General features: G+C 48.4%; 1 protein-coding gene across 1 annotated transcript; it reads left to right on the forward strand.

Annotated features, from left to right (window-relative positions):
• Positions 1 to 795: 795 nt before the first annotated feature.
• On the forward strand, positions 796 to 15,823 carry LSG1 (large 60S subunit nuclear export GTPase 1). Its single transcript, XM_064152897.1, has 14 exons — positions 796 to 911; positions 988 to 1,105; positions 1,410 to 1,530; positions 2,595 to 2,681; positions 4,505 to 4,591; positions 6,623 to 6,683; positions 7,395 to 7,571; positions 8,617 to 9,042; positions 9,332 to 9,433; positions 10,141 to 10,284; positions 10,600 to 10,723; positions 11,370 to 11,449; positions 12,661 to 12,834; positions 14,905 to 15,823. Exons 1-14 carry the CDS (start codon positions 831 to 833, stop codon positions 15,082 to 15,084), a joined length of 1,962 nt encoding a protein of 653 aa, XP_064008967.1. The 5' UTR covers positions 796 to 830; the 3' UTR covers positions 15,085 to 15,823.
• Positions 15,824 to 18,659: the final 2,836 nt, after the last annotated feature.

Here is an 18,659-nt window from a genome sequence, read left to right on the forward strand (position 1 = left end):
CAGAGGTGCCCTGACTGGCTGGATTTTGGCAGCACACCGTGCACCGTCACATCACAGGTGTCACTGTCATTTCTTCTGTGCACTGATTGCCGTGTTGGGATGATGGAGGCTGAGGATGGGGACCTTGCATTGGAGTAGATGTGTGACAGGGCACAGGGGCAGCCACAGCCTTGGAAGTTTGTGACCTTCCATGGAGGGACGCACAAAACCTCTACCCCTGTCTCTGCCTGCACTGCTTGCTGCCGGTGCTGTTTGGATCGTGGAAACAGCATCTACAGCAGGTCAGATCAGCAAGTGAAGAGCAGCCCTCGCAGCTGCCAGCGGTGCACAGCCCTGCGGCACTGGGTTTGGCTGTGCCCTGCGTTCGATTAGTGCTGTGGTGGGGGCTGGCGACTGCTGAGGGAGTGAGAGGGAGTGAGCTGGGCTTGGGAAAGGGGAATGCCAGAGAGGTGTGTGCCTATGCTGAAAGCCGCGGGAGGGAGGGATGGGTGCGTGGAGTGATGGCGGGACGGAGGGATGCGGGGACAGGGCAGAGCTGGGGTAGAGGGAGGGCCAGACAGGGCTGCTGGGTGGCCGGTCCGTGCGCGTACTGAAGGGCGCCGAGGCGGGCAGGGCACAGCTGGTCCGGTCCCGGTCCCGGTCCCGGTCCCGGTCCCGGGGGGCTGCGGGGCCCTGGCGCCTCCCGGCGGCAGCGGCGTGGAGGGCGGGCAGTGCCGGAACGCCGCTGCCCGGAACGCTGCTCCGCCGGCCGCCGCTCTCGGCGGACGTACCCGGGAGGGCCCGCGGAAGCGAGGCGGCTTCCGCCCCGCACTTGCGGCTGCGGTGGCAGCATGGGCAAGAAGCGGGACGCGGGGCTGGGCCGCTCCCTGCAGCGGCAGCGCGGCCTGGGGCACCGCGGCTCCTCCTCATGGGTACGGCGGCGGGTTGGCGCTGGGGCGGCGGGAGGCTGGGGCGGCGCAGGCTGACGCCGGTGTCTTCTCTTGGCAGCTGCACACTAGCGAGGTGAGTGGCGACCGCGGGCCCGAGCTGCGATCGGCGCCCGAGCAGACGCCGCTGGAGGAGTTCCTGGCCACGGCCGAGCTGGCCGGCACCCGTTTTGTGGCCGGTGAGGAGCCGGAACGAGTCCTGGGCTGCAGCAGGGCCTAGCGACGGTCCGTCGGGATACAGCTTGGGGCCAGGGTCGGCATACAGGGGCTGGAAAGGGGTTCCTGGGGTTGGTAATCCGGGTGGAGGGGGCAGGACTTGTTCTGGGCTGGGGAGCTGGAAGTAGGTCTGAGTCTGACGGTGAAGTTGTCTGGTCGGGCAGATGGGGGATATGAGTTGGGGTCTTGAGGCAGGGCAGCAGGGACGGTGGCAGGCAGGGACAGGGTCGGTGAGGTGTCTGGATGATCGTCTCGTTCGTGCTGCAGAGCGTCTGAACATCCAGATCGTGTCTGCCCAGAGCTGCACTGGCCTGCTCACGGCCCAGGAGGCCCAGCGTGTGCGACAGCTGCATCAGGAGAACCAGCAGTTCCTGTGCATCCCACGAAGGTGAATCCTCAGCGCTGGGCCTGGATGTCCTCTGCCTGCTGAGTGAGCTCAACGCCTTGGCAGCAAGCCCAGTGTGATGGTTTGGGTGTTCCCTGCCCCCCCACACTTTAGAAGTTACCCAGACTAGACTCAGCTGGCTCTGGGAATACAAATGAAGCTATTTATTTACAGCTGGCACAACAGACAAGCAGATATTTACAGTATATGCAGTTATAGACAGAAATAGACAAGGTAAAAGATAATATAGAAACACAACTCCCCTCCCAGAAACCTGAGTCCCCAGGAGGGGCTCTCAACCCCCTCTGCACCTTCCCCCTGCCCCTCTCAGCCTTACCCCAGTCCTAAGGAAGAGTGGAGGTTCAGCCAAGAGGTTAAGAAGCAAAGGTGAGTGGAGGATGTGTTAGAGAGATGCAGCTCAGTCAGAAGCCCAAGGCAGAGAGAGCTAAAAAAACATGGCAACAGTGTTACATAATGTTTTCCTTTCTTCTTCAGCAAGACTCTGAGGGGAGCAGACATCACCATTGTTTTCCTTTCACAGCCTATGATCTAGTTCTTCTCACCAAAACATTCCAGCTGGCTTCAAACTAGCACACCCAGGAACAATCAGTCCCTGGTTTTGGGGGAAGCTTCTACCTGGTTTGTGCATGCCTGCAGTTAACTCACAGCACAGGTGCCTGCCAGCCCCAGCATCTGCCCTTATTGTATGCTTTGAGTTTTCTACTCAGAGCCTGACACTGCTGGAGCTGCAGCACACAGGCCTTCTAGTAAGCATTTCTAGAGCTGCATGATGCACAAAGAGAGCAATTCCTCAGCTCCATAATGTTAAAGGAAAGAGCTTTGCAAATGTAATGTGCATGCTGTCCTTTCAAGCTAGTGGAGCTTAGAAAGGACACAGAAATAAGGCATGCTTAAAGCTGCTGAAAACAAGTGTGTGCACATCTGAGCTACAGCCATCTCACTGTAGCTGACTGTGTGGTGCTTGTGTGCTTTATGGATGTTACTGCAGTAATATAAATGGTCTTCCTGCTACTTAAGAGCACTCAACCAAAATGTGCTTGTCACAGGCCACGGTGGGACAGGACAACCAATGTGGAGGAGTTGAAGCAAGCTGAGAGAGAGAGCTTTCTCGAATGGAGGCGACAGCTTGCCCAGTGAGTATGCCACTTGTGTCTGGAGAAGTAGTTGGTGGCCATTTGGAGTCACAGCAAACAGTGGGTAGTGTTTGTCATTGCTTTACCTATAAAATTAGCATCCTGTGTAGCTCCCTCTACTTGTTCTGGAAGAATCATGGAATCATAGAATCAACCAGGTTGGAAGAGACTTCCAAGATCATTCAGTCCAACCTATCCCCCAGCCCCAGCCAGTCAACTAGACCATGGCACTAAGTGCCTCATCCAGTCTTTTCTTGAAGACCTCCAGGGACAGTGACTCCACCACCTCCCTGGGCAGCCCATTCCAATGCCAATCACTCTCTCTGTGAAGAATTTCCTCCTGACATCCAACTTACAATTTCCCCGGCACAACTTCACACTGTGTCCCCTTGTTCTATTGTTGGTTGCCTGGGAGAAGAGACCAACCCCACCTGGCTGCAACCTCACTTCAGGTAGTTGTAGACAGCACTGAGGTCTGTCCTGAGCCTCCTCTTCTCCAGGCTGCACAACCCCAGCTCCCTCAGCCTCTCCTCATAGGGTTTGTGTTCCAGGCCCCTCACCAGCTTTGTCGCCCTTCTCTGGACACGTTCCAGCACCTCAACATCTCTCTTGAATTGAGGGGCCCAGAACTGGACACAGGACTCAAGGTGTGGCCTGACCAGTGCTGAGTACAGGGGAAGAATAATCTCCCTTGTCCTGCTGGCCACACTGTTCCTGATGCAGGCCAGGATGCCATTTGCTCTCTTGGCCACCTGGGCACACTGCTGGCTCATCTTCAGCTTACTATCTATCAGTACCCCCAGGTCCCTTTCCTCCTGGCTGCTCTCCAGCCACTCAGTCCCCACCCTGTAGCACTGCTGGGGGTTGTTGTGGACAAAGTGCAGAACCCTGCACTTGGCCTTGTTAAATCTCATCCCATTGGCCTCTGGGTGCCCTAGCTACAGTGCAGACACATCTCTGTGGTGAACTCTGCAAAGCTCTCTTGTGTGTGCATGTTCTTGTCCTGTTTGTAGTTAAAGCTCTTCAAGGTGGAGTGTGATGTTCTGCTCTTGCCTGTGAATGTGTCCTCTAAGAGCAGCACTACTGCCAGCCTCTGCACAGCAGCTGGTTCTGGTCTGGTGCTGCACTGTTGATCTGGAAAGGCACATACACCCTGTGAACCTGTGCTTGCCCTGAGTTAAGTCATTCAGGCAGTGATTAAAATGAATCAAGAGTTGTACTGAGCCATTTCCAGTACCATCCTTAACTTAGTTATTTTCCTGGTGGTACCCAGTGGGGTAATAACTGCTGATGTTTGAGATAACTTCTGTGTTGTGGCTCTGAAATTTGATAGGCAGTCTTTTGGTGAGTTTTTGTTCTTTCCATCATTTAATATTTGTCTGTTGGTGTGACCTCAGAACATTAGAGGTTGGAAGGGACCTCCAGAGATCATTGACTCCAACCACCCTGCCAAAGCAGGACCTCCTAGGATAGTCTGTGTAGGAATGCGTCCAGGCAAGTTTTGGAAGTCTCCAGAGAAGGAGACTCCACAACTTCTGTGGGCAGCCTGCTCCAGTGCTCTGTCACCCTCATTGTAAAGAAGTTTCTTCTCATGTTGAGGTGAAACCTTTGGTATTCAAGTTTGTAAGGAGCTATTGCATCACCCCTGAACCAGTGCCACTGACACCACTTTATGCATATGCTTGATCTGTTTGCAAAAACCTACTTATGAGTCTGATTTGATAGCTCTGAAACTAAAGGCTCTTGGATCCAAGGAAGGACTAGTCATGTGCATACTGCCTAACATGGGCCAAATACAATGTCTTGTTTCTGTTTTACCTTAGCCTGGAGGAAGAAAAACAGTTAATTCTAACCCCATTTGAACGAAACTTGGAGTTTTGGCGCCAACTCTGGAGAGTCATTGAAAGAAGGTAAAGTGTACCACTAGTTGCTTTTTCAGAGTGGTGTTTGGTATGTTTTCCTGAATTGAAGCTTTGCAGTCAAGCTTCAAGTGTTTGGGCACAGGAGAAGAAAATACAGGTAGTAATGTTTTATTGTCAGAAGTGATTTTGGTTTGAAGTGAGGAAAATGCGATGTGAAGAGGGCAGCTGCTTCATGGTGCATACTCAGTTCTCCTTGAGTCTCAGCTGCTGCTGCTCTTCCACTCTTCTAGTAATTCTGTGTGGGAGGTCTCTTGAGAATGGGCCTTTGAGGTCTTTTGTCAAGATTAACCCTTTCCCCTCTTTTTAGAACCATACAGCTGTGGCCTGATGTTGCAGTTCAGGAGGCAAGGGAGATCAACTAACTAGTGCTGGAAAAGAAGGAGCCTCTTGCCTTGGCTTCTTGCCATGCAGTGAAACTGCAGCAGTGGGCAAAAGATAACAGGCTGTCATCACAGAGATAGCTTTGTGTGCTCAGCTGAGCTGTAATACAATAGGAGTGCTATCTGCCGTGTTAATCTAACTGGGGCATTTAATTTCACTCGTAATTAAGTTTGAAATCATCTCCTCTGCTTTTGCTAAAATTGAAAAATGCTTCAGCAGTGAGGTCACAGTGAGCTGCTTCTTTCACAAGAGTGGCTTTGTGCTGGGCGCTGCTGGGCCTTTGGCTGAGAGAGTGCTGGCTGAGGAGCGGCCACTCCAGGCGATGGTGGTGTGCAGTGTGAGTCTGCCGTGCGTTTAGGGGCAGCTGGAGCGTGGTATTAATGCCTCTCTGCTCTTACTGGAGCTCTTAATTTCATGCAGAGTGAGGATGCTGTCTCAGAATCAGATGAGAAAGTCGTTCAGCCCCTTACCTTACCAGTCAATTCAGTCTGTGATCTCCTTTACTTGTGTTTACTTCAAGCTAGCAATCAGTGATGTGATTCAGTAACTTCTCTGTATCCCATTCCTGTACCCTGGTGACAGCTTGCTCTTGGAATTTCTGTAACAGTTCAGTACCTCCTTGCACCCATGAAGCTTATTAAAGGATTCCCATGGAGGGTTTACTGATTGGGATTTTTTTATTCTTTGTTTTCCTAAGTAACCAACTGCCTGGTGAAGCTTGGAATTCTCCTGTGCAGTCTGTGGTGTTCTAAAGCTGTCATGAAACAGAAATCCCTGCCAGACAAATAGAAATAGCATGTGGCAACGAGTATTTTAAGTCACTTGCCTGGAGAAACTCTAGTGCATGAGGCTGTAGTTAAATTTCTCCCCTTCATTTGGAAACAAAGAAACATGAATGCCTCTGTATCTGAATGCAGTGAGTTTAGTTTGCACATAGGACTGATGAGCCTTCCTGGTAGATAGAATAGAGTAGAATCAACCAGGTTGTAAGAGACCTCCAAGATCATCCAGTCCAACCTAGCACCCAGCCCTGTCCAGTCAACTAGACCATGGCACTAAGTGCCTCAGCCAGGCTTTTCTTGAACACCTCCAGGGACAGCGACTCCACCGCCTCCCTGGGCAGCCCATTCCAATGCCAATCACTCTCTCTGCCAACAACTTCCTCCTAACATCGAGCCTAGACCTCCCCTGGCACAACTTGAGACTGTGTCCTCTTGTTCTGTTGCTGGTTGCCTGAGAGAAGAGACTGAACCCCACCTGGCTACAGCCTCCCTTCAGGTAGTTGTAGTCAGCAATGAGGTCACCCCTGAGCCTCCTCTTTTCCAGGCTAAACACCCCTAGGTCCCTCAGGCTCTTCTCACAGGGCTGTGCTCCAGGCCTCTCACCAGCTTTGTTGCCTTTCTCTGGACATATTCCAGTGGTGGCAACCTGGTGTTTGGCCTTGTAACATAAACACGGCTCCATTGAGGTAGGTGGGATACTGAGGTGCTTTGTCAGTTCAGTAAAGGTTAGTAGGATAATAGATTTTAAACCATTAAAATTCCATCATGAAAGTAAATAATGTGCTATGCCTTGCTGCTTTCTTTGAGGCAAGGTAAGAAAGAATACTTCATGAGGCTTTTTTTTTTGCTTTTCTAGTGATATTGTAGTCCAGATAGTAGATGCTAGAAACCCTCTCCTGTTCAGGTGTCAAGATCTGGTAAGTGGACCACTTTCTTGGATGTTTTCTTCTTTTTATTTGTTAGAGTTTATATGATTAATATTTTCTTTAATGGAACTGATTCATGCATCTTGAAGCTGTCCTCCTGTTGTACCAAACTGTCTGTCTAATTTATGCCACTGTTCTGGCATTAAATTACTTTTTAAAGAGTTTATTTAGTGTTTCAGACAGGGTGTTGTGGATTTAGAGGCAGTTCTCAGATGTTATATTGCAGATACTATCTCACTTCTCATCACTCACTGGAAATGTCCAGGTTTAAAGGAACTGTTCTGTTTCAAAGCACAGTGGAATAAAAATGGGTGAGGATTACTGTGCTGAAACCTGAGGATCAAGAGTTATTGAATGTTAGTCTGTAGAACACTTTTCATCAAGAAGATAAGAAATTGCTCAAATAGCTGATTTGAGGAGTTTCTGCTGTGAGGTCCTGATGAATACCTCATCATAACTCTAAGCAAACAAAGTGTTTGCACATGTGTCCAGAAACAACCTGTACTGTGGTAGTTGTGTGCTGCAGTTTGTTCTTGTAACTGCCTGCTAAGCACCAGTTCCATCCAGCTCAGGGGATGGGAAGCTTAGCTAGAGCTGCATGGAACTGGATGGAGTGACTTGTCTTACTGTTCTTATGTCCCCCTCGTGGGGAGGAGGAATCCAAACCAGAGCATGAATCTGTCTTTCTTTTGTTCTCCTCAGGAGAGTTACGTTAAGGAAGTGAGCAATGACAAGGAGAACATGATCCTGATAAACAAAGCAGATTTGCTGAGTGAAGAGCAGAGGGCTGCTTGGGCAGAGTTCTTCGAGAAAGAGGGCATTAAGGTGGTGTTCTGGTCAGCTTTGGCAGAGAGCAAGCGTCTGTCTGGAGAAGTAAAGGTACTGTAGGTGACCAATTCCAGAGGCTGGCTGCCTCTGATAACTCCCTTTGCAGTTTTGCTTCTGATATCCTTGTGTCCTTTTTTAGGAAAGGTACAATCTTTGTCTCAAGGAAGGATTATTCTAAGGACAAAATTATTCAGAGACAAAAGTGAGAAGAGTGAAATGTGGTGCACTGTTCAGTCACTGTTCACAGTGCTTGCAATTTCTCTTTCAAGGTTATGATGAGGATGTGATAAATAATGCCAAACTATAATGAGAGTTTGTTCCTTAAGGCTGCTGATGAACAGCTACAGAAACAGCCCTTCAGGATCTGTTTGCACACTCTTCACTCACCAACGTAATTGGAATCTTTTCCAGGAGGGATATTGTGAGGGACATACTTATCTGCACAGAGGAGTTTTGTCTCCCAGGGAGAGGAGGTGTCTCTTGGAGAACCTAAAGTGCCTGGGAGCCTTTCTTTGCCCAGTGGAACAAACTGCACTGTCTCCTGCCCCAAGTTAACATGTTCTCAGTAGATGCCACACTCAGGTTTTACTGTGTTCATCTGTCACAGCTGTTGTTGTTCAGCTATGGAATATCCCATGTCTCCTTCCAAAATTACCTAGTCTTTTCAGCTGGCTTGCAGTCCTTGGAATGTTTTTGCATATTGATTTAAAAGAGACTGAGATGTTAGTTCTGGTGGGTTTCATTGTTTTTTTGAAAGAAAGGTCAAAATTCTACTGTGAAAAGATCTGTTCTTTTGAATGAGAACTGTTGCAAGGAGGAAATGTGAAGAGTTGGGCTGGAGAAAAAAAAGCAGACATGAAATTGCTGTGATGAAACCTCTAATGGCTTCACACTCAAGCTAACAGTTCCTCTTGGATTACTTTTGTCATTCTCCTAAAACAGGACACTTATTTCTGTGTCCTACTTAAGCCCCTTAAAAACCCTGTGTGGTGCAAGCAGTGAATTGTCAGTCCTTGGGATGTGACTGATGAAAACTCAACAAGAGCAAGATTTAGTACTCTGTTTTCACTTCATCTATGAAATACTGTTTACACAGGAACTAGAAACTGAAAATGTAGCAGAGGACCCAAGTGATTCTGGGGAGGAAGGCTCAAGCCAAGAGGACAGCGACGCAGCACAAGATAGTGCAGGAAGCACATCCACAGGCAACACTTTGCAAACTGTAAACCAAGTTCTGGTTAGTGATAGTGACAGTAGTGATGAATATGAAGACTGTGAAGATGATGAAGAGGAAGCCTGGCAAACGTGTTCTGAAGATGAAGGCAGTGACAAAGTAAATGCCTTTGGCCCAGAAAGGATGGAAAGCAGGACTGCTGGTGCTGCAGTGCAGCATGTAGTGCAGGAGCAGAACAGGAACATCAGGAATTTCAGCCATCTGGTACAGAGAAATGAGCTGCTGGAAATATTCAAGACCATGCACAAGGGACCAAGGGTGAAGGATGGAGAAGTAAATGTTGGGTTGGTGAGTTGGACTTTGCTCTTAAATGGAACTTGCTTACTGTAAACTTTAATTCCATGTACCTTCTATGGCAAAAAAAAAACCCAGCCTATAGCCTGACTTCCTAGCTAAATCCAGCCCCAGCAAGCACAGATCTCTGGGGGATTTGTGCAGAGACTAACTCTGAAGTTCCTAGAGCTCAGTGTTCCTGACTTCAATTTTTAGTGCATTTTATTACAGTACTTTGTGTGAGAACTTTGCCAGGTTCTGGCATCACCCTGCCTGACACCACTCTTACTTCTTTGTCGTCTAGGTTGGTTATCCTAACGTTGGCAAAAGTTCAACCATCAACACAATCCTTGGAAACAAGAAGGTGTCAGTGTCTGCTACCCCAGGCCATACAAAACACTTTCAGGTATTGCTAACAGAGGCTTCTAATGATTTCTTTTTCCCTGGTGGAAGAGAGCTTCATTATGAACTAGTTGCAACCATGTGGGCTCACTGAGAACTCTGTGAACCTGAACTTTGTACAGCAGGATAGGTTGGAGAGGACTGAGCTTGATGTATGTAATTTTGGAAATTGAGTTCTTGCTTCCAAACTCCTGCTACAGTTTGAGAGCTGCTGTGCAGTGGGAGTTATCCTCCATCTCCTGGTTTTATTTAGATAGCTGGGCCCTTTTTTCAATACCAGTCCTGTGGAGAGAGCCTCTGAAAAGTGCATCCTCCTCCGGATAGTTTAAGATCAAGCTTTCAAACTGTCCTTCTTGTTCACAGTCATTACTGTGAGTAAGTCATTGCTGCCTTTTTCACATGATCAAGCTCTCAAGACAGTTAAAGGTTTCTGGATTGCTTTTCTTCTCTCCCATCAGACTGGAGAGTGAAGATCTTGCTGCCCCCATCTGGACACCTAATTTATGAATCTTGGAAGTGCTGCTGCCTTCCACTTCACATTCCCTTAATTCATTGGCTGGGGCCAGCAGGGCAGATGTGTGTGGAATTTCTGCACACTCTTGTTGTCATCCATGCTTCACCTATGCATTTGTGTTTTGCTTTTCTTGGTTCCGTTTTCCTCCACAGAGACTGATCTGCCTTGGTGAACTCACTGTTTTTCCTATTGTATAGACCCTGTACGTGGAGCCTGGCCTGTGCCTATGTGATTGCCCTGGTCTTGTGATGCCATCTTTCATCTCTACCAAGGCAGAAATGATTTGTTCTGGAATTCTGCCTATAGACCAGATGAGGGACCATGTCCCTCCCATTTCTCTAATATCCTTTGCATGAGGTTTGTGAGAATGCCTGGAAGTGGTGAATCTGGAGTGTGCAATGTGGCACGTTACAGCCCTGCTAGGGGCACATGTGTTGATGTTTTGAGGGGGGTGGGGTTGCAGACTGGCTAAAGCAGCCCTGTTGTTCTGGTCTTTCCCTATCTTGTTTCAAATATGTGCTCTTGTCAGCCTTGTGCTGTCTTTCTGGTTTGTGACAAAAGCCAAAAGTCACTCTTATTGTGTGCTCCTGGGGTGACAAGAGTAAGGTTACTTGTGTAGCTGAAAATCACCAGGTGGTTTCCTTCACTAGCTTAACGTTTGCCAGCATATCCCACGGAACATTTTGGAAGCAACCTATGGAATAAATATAATAAGACCAAGAGAAGATGAGGATCCAGATCGAACGCCAACAGCTGAAGAGCTGCTAACAGCATATGGATGTGAGTGATGATCACTTTAAAACCTATCACCTACACTGTGTGCCTGGTCCTGAACACAGCCTTGGGAGGACTTCTTAAAGTTAGGCGCAGCTCAGGTTTGTTGTGCTTTGAACTCCACTTTAGGACTTGCCCTGCTCTTAGGAAGGGCCTTTGTTGACAGCTGACCTCACGTGTTTGTTGCAGCTGTGCACTGCTAGCTGTGACACATGTAGTGAGCATGTTGAGCACGTTGGTGAAAGCCCTTGCCAGTCCGTGCAGTATGGTGTGCTGCTCTCTTCATTTAAGATAGCTCCCATCAACTGTGTCTTGATTTAGACTTGGAAGAGTGAAGTGCAGTTTTATCAACATTGGCTGATTCTCTGATGCAATTCATCTCTGGCCCTAAAACAAAAGTGAAAACCCAACAGGTTTTTTAGTGGCAAGGAGTTGTCAGCTCTCCTCATTCCATTCAGACCAGGGTGCTTCTGCAGTACCTTTTCAATCAGCAGTGTTTCTGTTTTTCCCTGCTTTCCCCAGTAGAAGCCTTTCTGTGAGGGAGTTTGGGTTTTTTTGAGTAAAGATACAAATGTGCAGTTAGGCAGCAGAGAAGCATGTGTGAATTCTTCTGCTGTACTTGAACAGATTGTCCTTTGGATTTATCTTCCAGGTATGAGAGGCTTTATGACAGCACATGGACAGCCTGACCAGCCCAGATCAGCTCGATATGTGTTAAAAGACTATGTCAATGTAAGTTCTGCTGGCATCTGGGTTCTCTTTCCTACCAGGACCTCAATGGAAAGTTTCACTGTAGCATGAAGGAATACCACAAAGTAAATTCTGTTTCTCTGGATAAAGTTACCATGTCTTAAAATACTCTTTGAATTGGACTGGTTTAATAAATTAGAAGGATAAATGGAATTTCTCAAGTTGCTTACTCTTAACAAGGATGATTGCTTAAAAATAAGATGCTAAATAAATTCTTTAAAGCAGGCAGCAATATCAGAAATGAGCAGTTGGGCCAATATTTGGCACTATGGGCTGCAGTTCTGAGCGTGGTAATACTTCAGGCATCTACAGCACCTCTCGGCAACTTACTGTTGAGTGTTTAACAGAATCCTTCAGGACTCATGAGAGTTTTGCAGTGTACTCTTGGCAGCTGGAAGTGGTGCTTTGAAGTAGAGATAGGATGATGCTTTAACTTAGTCAAGCCAGTTGTTCCCTAGAAGGAGAGATCAAATGGGACAGGGACTTGGAAGAGTCCAAGGGAGGGCTACAAAGATGATGAAGGGCTGCGGTGCTGCCCTGTGAGGAGAGGCTGAGGAACCTGAGGCTTTTTGGTCTGGTGAAGGAAAGATTTAGAGGGGATCTAATCAATGTTTATAAATATCTGAGGGCTGGGGGTCAAGAGGGAGGGGACAGACTCTCCTCAGTTGTGCTCTGGGACAGGACAAAGAGCAGTGAGTATGAACTACAGCACAGGAAGTTCCACCTCAACATGAGAAAGTACTTTACCTTAAGAGTCTCAGAGCACTGGAACAAGCTCCCCAGAGAAGTTGCAGTGTCTCCTTCTCTGGAGAATTTCAAGGCCTGTTTGGATGTGTTCCTGTGTGACCTGTGCTAGATTCTCTGGTCCTGTTCTGGCAGGGGGATTGGATATGATCTATGGAGGACCCTTCAAACCCCTAACAACCTGTGGTCCCGTGGCATGTCTTTATAGTTTGTCACAGTGAGCCCCTGAACTGCTAGAGTTCTTTGTATCTTTGGCATTGTTTTCTTCTCTAAGTGTCTCTGAGGTGCTGTGGGTATTTTGTGATGACTATATCCCATCACTTTATAGTTTGTCACAGCCCCTGAACTGCTAGAGTTCTTTGTATCTTTGGCATTGTTTTCTTCCCTCTCTAAGTGTCTCTGAGGTGCTGTGGGTATTTTGTGATGACTATATCCCATCACTTTCACAGGGGAAGCTGCTATATTGTCATCCACCTCCTGGCATTGACCCAAATGATTTTCAGCACCAGCATCAAAGATGCCCAGAGAGCAGAACCATGCAGGCCACTCGGCAAGTGAAGCCTGAGAAGAATACCAAAGCAAAACAAATTGAAAATGTGGTGGACAAAGCATTTTTTCACCAGGTAAATTGTGGAGGAGATTTTAGGAGGTTTTAGTGCAGCACTGGTGTGTCATGGTTACTGGAAAAAGTAGCTCTGAGGGTGGAGGGCTGCTGAGTTAAGGGAGTTGGATGCCTTTGGCATCTGCACATAATTTCTGTGAGCACTTTGTTCTTTTTGTTATCTCCTCGATCACAGGGAATGTCCTGAGTGACTGAAAGAGAGCTAATGAGGTGCATGTAGTTGGTTTTTAAAAGGGCAGTGGGGTGACCCTTGTCATTATGAGCCTAACTTCAATCTTGAGCAGACACAGTGGGAAGAAAGAGAAGGAAGGAGAACGGTGTGGCACAGCAGCTGAGTGTGAATGTGGTTTTGCACTAACAGGTCCTTCAAACTAACTTTTCTTTCTGGAGATGATGCATTAGGGCACATGATAAACTGCTTCAGGTTGTTTTGTCTCAGAAGCTGCAATCAGATTAAAAGAACATGTAAGGACACGTTTCTGTAAAAGAAACAGATATACAATCTAACACAGATCTCAAAGGGGAAAAATGGGAACTTCGCTTCACTTCTCTGCATCTTGTTAGGTCCCACAGGGATCTGATTTCTCCCTGTGTTACTGGGGAAAAAAAAGAATGACTCATGATGAAATGTCAAGTCCATACTGATGGAGTCTGCATAACTGATGAAGTTTTGGGCTCCCCAGTTGAAGAGGGACAGGGATCTGCTGGAGAGGGTCGAGCGGAGGGCTAGGAGGATGATTAGGGGCCAGGAGGGCATGGCTTATGGGGAGAGGCTGAGGGACTTGGGACTTTCTAGTCGGGGAAAGAGAAGACTTAGAGGGGATTTGATAAATGTTTATAAGTATCTGAAGGCTGCCAGGAGGGCAGGGCCAGGCTCTGCTCATTTGCTCCCTGGGATAGGACAAGGAGCAATGGGTGTAAGTTGCAGCACAGGAGGTTCCACCTCCACACAAGGGGGAGCTTCTTTACTGTAAGGGTCACAGAGCACTGGCACAGGCTCCCCAGAGAGGTTGTGGAGTCTCCTTCTCTGGAGACTTTCAAGGCCTGTCTGGATGTGTTCCTCTGTGATCTGTGTTAGATAGCATTGTCCTGCTCTGGTGGGGAGGTTGGACTCGATGATCTCCTTGGGTCCCTTCCAACCCCTAACATCCTGTGACCTGACAAGGATCAGCGCAGGGTGTTGGGCAGTGAAGAGTCATGAGTAGTGTGAACCATTCTGGCTGGTTAGTTGGATGTGAAGAGTACTTAAGCAGAGCTGAGGATAATCTTGCATTTTGAAAGCAGGAACTCTGTTCAAAAAGCAGTGAGCTCTTCCAGAAAACTAGGACCTGAAAAGAATTTTTGGCATTGCCAGACTCTTCCTGTGGCTGCCCAAAGTGCTGGCACAAGCTGTGAGCCCCAGCAACGCTACCCACGCTCCAGACTTGAGCAAGTTGTTTAATTCTGGCATTCATAGGCGCCAGATTTGTTTGCAAAGACAATTTGTTGTGTGCAAAGCAGAGACAGTGAGGAGTCCTAGTGCCTTAGCTCGCATCTGTTGGGGCACCGTGTCTGATCAGGCAACCAGCAATGGAACAAGGGGACACAGTCTCAAGCTGTGCTGGGAGAGGTCTAGGCTGGATGTTAGAAGGAAGATGTTGGCAGAGAGAGTGATTGGCATTGGAATGGGCTGCCCAGGGAGGTGGTGGAGTGGCTGTCCCTGGAGGTGTTGAAGAAAAGCCTGGCTGAGGCACTTAGTGCCATGGTCTAGTTGACTGGACAGGGCTGGGTGCTAGGTTGGACTGGATGATCTTGGAGGTCTTTTCCAACCTGGTTGATTCTATGATCAGAGCTCTGCCTCTGCTTGCAGTGGTAGGCACTGAGGACCTGGTATGGCAAAGCACAGCTGCAGACAGAACTGAAGTGAATCTGGCAGGCTTTGTCTCAGCTGTGTGGCTGCAGCTCTGGAGCTGGGGGATGTCAGGTTTTGGTGGGTTTGAGCTTGCCTTTGTCTGGTTTTATTAATGTGGCACAGTTCCTTGTGGCTAGATAGCTTCTCACCCGTCTCTGGTGGTTATGTCTTCTCTTGCAGGAGAACGTCCGTGCCCTGATGAAAGGGGTCCGAGCTGCAATGGGATACCGGCCTGGCACTGGCCTCGTGCCCATGGCTGTGCCCAGCCCTGGGAATGGGGGAGGAAAGCCCTGGAAAAAACATGGAAACAGGAACAAGAAGGAGAAAATTCGCAGGATCACTAAGCACCTGGAAGCTTAGCTGTGGAAGTGATATCAGGCCTTTTCAGGTCAGGGACTGTACTGCAAGCCTGAACAGGGGAAAAAAAAAAAGGATAAGTGAGCATCACCAGCTCACCTGGGAGCTCTGTGCTGTGGATTCACTTGGGAAGGGGATGGGAGTGGGCTCTGATAGCTGCAGCTCATCCATCCCTTCCGAGGGCAAAAGAGACCTGGCAGTTGGTGTTACCTGGAAGCCAGCCCAAATGTTTGAGTGCTGCTGAAACATCCTTTCAGTGGGAGCAGATGGAGCCATGCAGGAGTGTTTTTTCCTCCCATAAAGGATGTGTTTTATAGCTGTTAGGATCAAAGCAAGCCCCGTGAAACTGGCTGAAACCTTTTAAACAGTTGAATTGCTGTGAGGGATGTCTGGATGTTTATTACATTTTGAGGTAACTCACTTTTTTTTTAAGCTTGGTTTGTTGATTTGACAGAACACTTCAGTGTGGTGAGAAATGAGGTGAAAAGACCTTTATTGCCTTTCTCTTTCTCTTCTCTACCAGCCCTGTTCTGCAGAACCCAATACTGAAACCACTCCCTATTCCCCAGCTTAAGGCAGAGCAAAGCGTGGCACACAATCCTTTTATGTCCTTCACACTGAGCTGGTATCAGTTGTTTTTCTGAGTGACTTCCCACTGGTGTTGTAAAACATTAGCTCTATGTGACTGGCCAAAAATCTGGTGCTAATTTTTCCTTAAATACATTTGAGCTTTTACTTCCTGTATGGCCTCATGTTCTGTTGAGCTGACCTGTCAGGCATTGACCTCCTCACAATGTGTCACAGTAGCAGCTTTTAATGAGTACATGAGCATTTAATGCTGAAAAACACTGCACTTGGAATCACACATAAGTGAGGTTTACTCCTTGGTTGTCCTGCCAAGAACATGTTTGTGCACTTGGTCAGTGTTCTTCATTCCTAGTCCAGTGAAATGAATTTGGAGGATTTTAGTCTCATAGTTTGAAAAAGAGGAGGCTGAGGAGAGACCTCAATGCTGTCTACAACTACCTGAAGGGACATTGTGGAAAGGCTGGTGCTGAGCTCTTCTCACAGGTAATTGGAGACACAACAAGGGGAAATGGCCTCAAGCTGAGACTGGGTAGGTTTAGATTGGGCATTAGGGAAAAAGGTTTTCATGGAGAAGAGTGGTGAGGCACTGGAATGAACTGCCTGTGGAGGTGGTTGAGTCACCAGCGCTGGATGTGTTTAAGGGTCGTTTGGATGTGGTGCTTAGGGATGTGGTTTGAGGTGAATCTTGTAGAGCAAGGTTATAGGTTGGACTTGGTGATCCTGAGGGTCTTTTCCAACCTGGATGTTTCTGTGATTCTGTGGCTGGAAAAGCTTACAAAGACAGTTGTGAAGTGGTAGATGACACTGGACTCTGATACCTAAAAAAAGGAATTGCTGTCCTAGAATTTTTAATTTCTAGGCCTTCAGTGTGGATGAAGAGATGAAAGCAGCTGCTGAGCAAAACCGCAACAGATGTGGGGCATGCAACCAAACTGCTTTTGGCTTTGTGACTCCATGTGTGCTTGTCCTGTAGAGCTGAGTTGCGCTGTATAGGCACAGGATCCCCTGACAGCAAAGCTCTCACTTCAGCTCCTGCTTCTCTTGGAGCTCCTGCTCTTAATTACATCATTGGAGGGAAGATATTTCCCTGCCACCTGTAAAATCAAAGCAGAATTATACCATATGATTATGGTCAGTGGTACTTGAAGTTGGTGTACTTTAGCAGAAAGTAGGTTCTGGAGAGACTTAATCTTGTCCTCCCAGAGAAGGTGATTTTTGCCACTGTTTCCTGCAGAGGTTGTTCCCTAGCCAGATCAGTCTCTGATCAGACTTCCCCACCCTCCTTAGAGAGGGATAGGTCCAGCTTTCATCCCTTAAAATGCTATAGGGACCTGATTGCTTGGACACACCAATTCCTTTTTGTCCTGTCTTGTGTGAAACACCTGTTAAACTGAAGTTGGAATATTCTTTATTGAAGTTCTAAAATCACCTTTTTTTAATCCTCTCCTTTCAAAACATTTTGAATTCTTGGCTTATGTTGCTTGTTCCTGAGGTTTTGGGCTTTTTTTGGTATTCTCTGCCCTCTCCTGCCAGCTGAGTCTCAGTGAATCTCCTTGATGGAGAGGCTGTGTCCTGGTGTAGACCCTTCCAAATCTAGTGATTAGAAGAATTCCTCGGGACCTGAGGCTTGAGACAGCTCTGCTTGTTGCTGACAGAAACCCTTGGCTGCAAGACCTGCCGAGCTGCTTGCAGTGTTTGCCACAGTGAAGGGAGGGTAAAGTAAACACAACTGAGCAAGTAATGTTTGCTCAGGTTTGTTAAGTGCCAGCTGCTCCATGTTGTGCTAAAGGACTCTTGCCTCCACAGAAGGAGGATCCTAATCAAGACTTGGCCATAAAGGCTTGTTAATATTTTGTGCTGCTATTAAGGCAGTGGGCAAACTGGCTAACAAGCAAGGACCTCGTCAGATTTAATGCTTTCCTCTGCTGGTTTGGTCTGTTGCAGAACTGCATCGGCCCTGCCCTGGCTGGGGATTGCAGGCTGGGCTGTGTTGACAGCTCAGCACGGAGCGTTGGAGCAGCTGGCAGGCGTGAGGCAGCATGGGGACTGCTCTGTTGTCAGCAGTCTGCACAAAGGAGACTTTGTGCTTTGCCCTGGCCACCTGCTGAATGAGCCTCTCTGGGCTGCTCTGGTTGCTTTCTGCAGAAGGAAGAGTTTCCATTTTTGAGTGCTGTTCTCTTAACGTGCTTTGTGCATCTAGGAGGAGCATGCTGGCTGCAACCAGCTCCAGCCTGTTCTTTGGGATCCACAGCACTTTGGGCACCCCAGGGCAGAGCCCTCCCTTGTAGAGGGCTTTGCTTTATAATGCAAATACTTCATTTTCCTGACTCATGCCGTTAAGTGCAGCATGGATGCCTGTGCAGCACGAACACACAGCTGCTTTGGAAACACAGCTTGTAGCAACACTGCCCTTCCATGGTATCTTCTGCTTGCACCATGAACCAGGGCAGGAGCTGGAGCTGCCGTTCTCTTCTGCTCAGTTTAGGGAGGCCTAGTCTGGCCCAGAGTCTGCTCCTAGCTGTGTCAGGTGCTTTCTGCCCTGAGGGAGCTACTGGGTGTTGTGCCTTGGACAGAGGGTGGTGCTGGGTGCTACTTTTGCAGTGCTGGCAGCCTATGGTGGCACTCCCTGCCCAGGGATATTTGGAACCTGTTGTGCAGGGGATGCTCACCTTGGGATGTGGTGGCTCTGTTGCCTAGCCAGCAGCTTGCCTGGCTGGGAATCTGAGCTGTGTTCTGGGGATTCTGAATGCTGGCTGTGCTGGGTCACTGCCTGCTTGCTGGAACTCTCTTGGGGCTGGGCTGTGGAAGCCTGAGAGCTCTCTGCTTCAGCATCATAGAGCACTGAGCGTGGCTGGACCTGTCTGGCCCTCTAGGCTGTCCTGCAGGTTGCCCAGAGCCTGGCTGGTGGCAAGGCACCTGTCCTGTGCCTGTGCAGCTTCTTGGGCCACAACTGCAACACAGGTGCTTAGCATGCAGACTTTGCAACGGGA

The sequence above is a fragment of the Pogoniulus pusillus genome, chromosome 13, assembly GCF_015220805.1.
Source record: "Pogoniulus pusillus isolate bPogPus1 chromosome 13, bPogPus1.pri, whole genome shotgun sequence".
In the NCBI taxonomy this organism is placed as follows: domain Eukaryota; kingdom Metazoa; phylum Chordata; class Aves; order Piciformes; family Lybiidae; genus Pogoniulus; species Pogoniulus pusillus.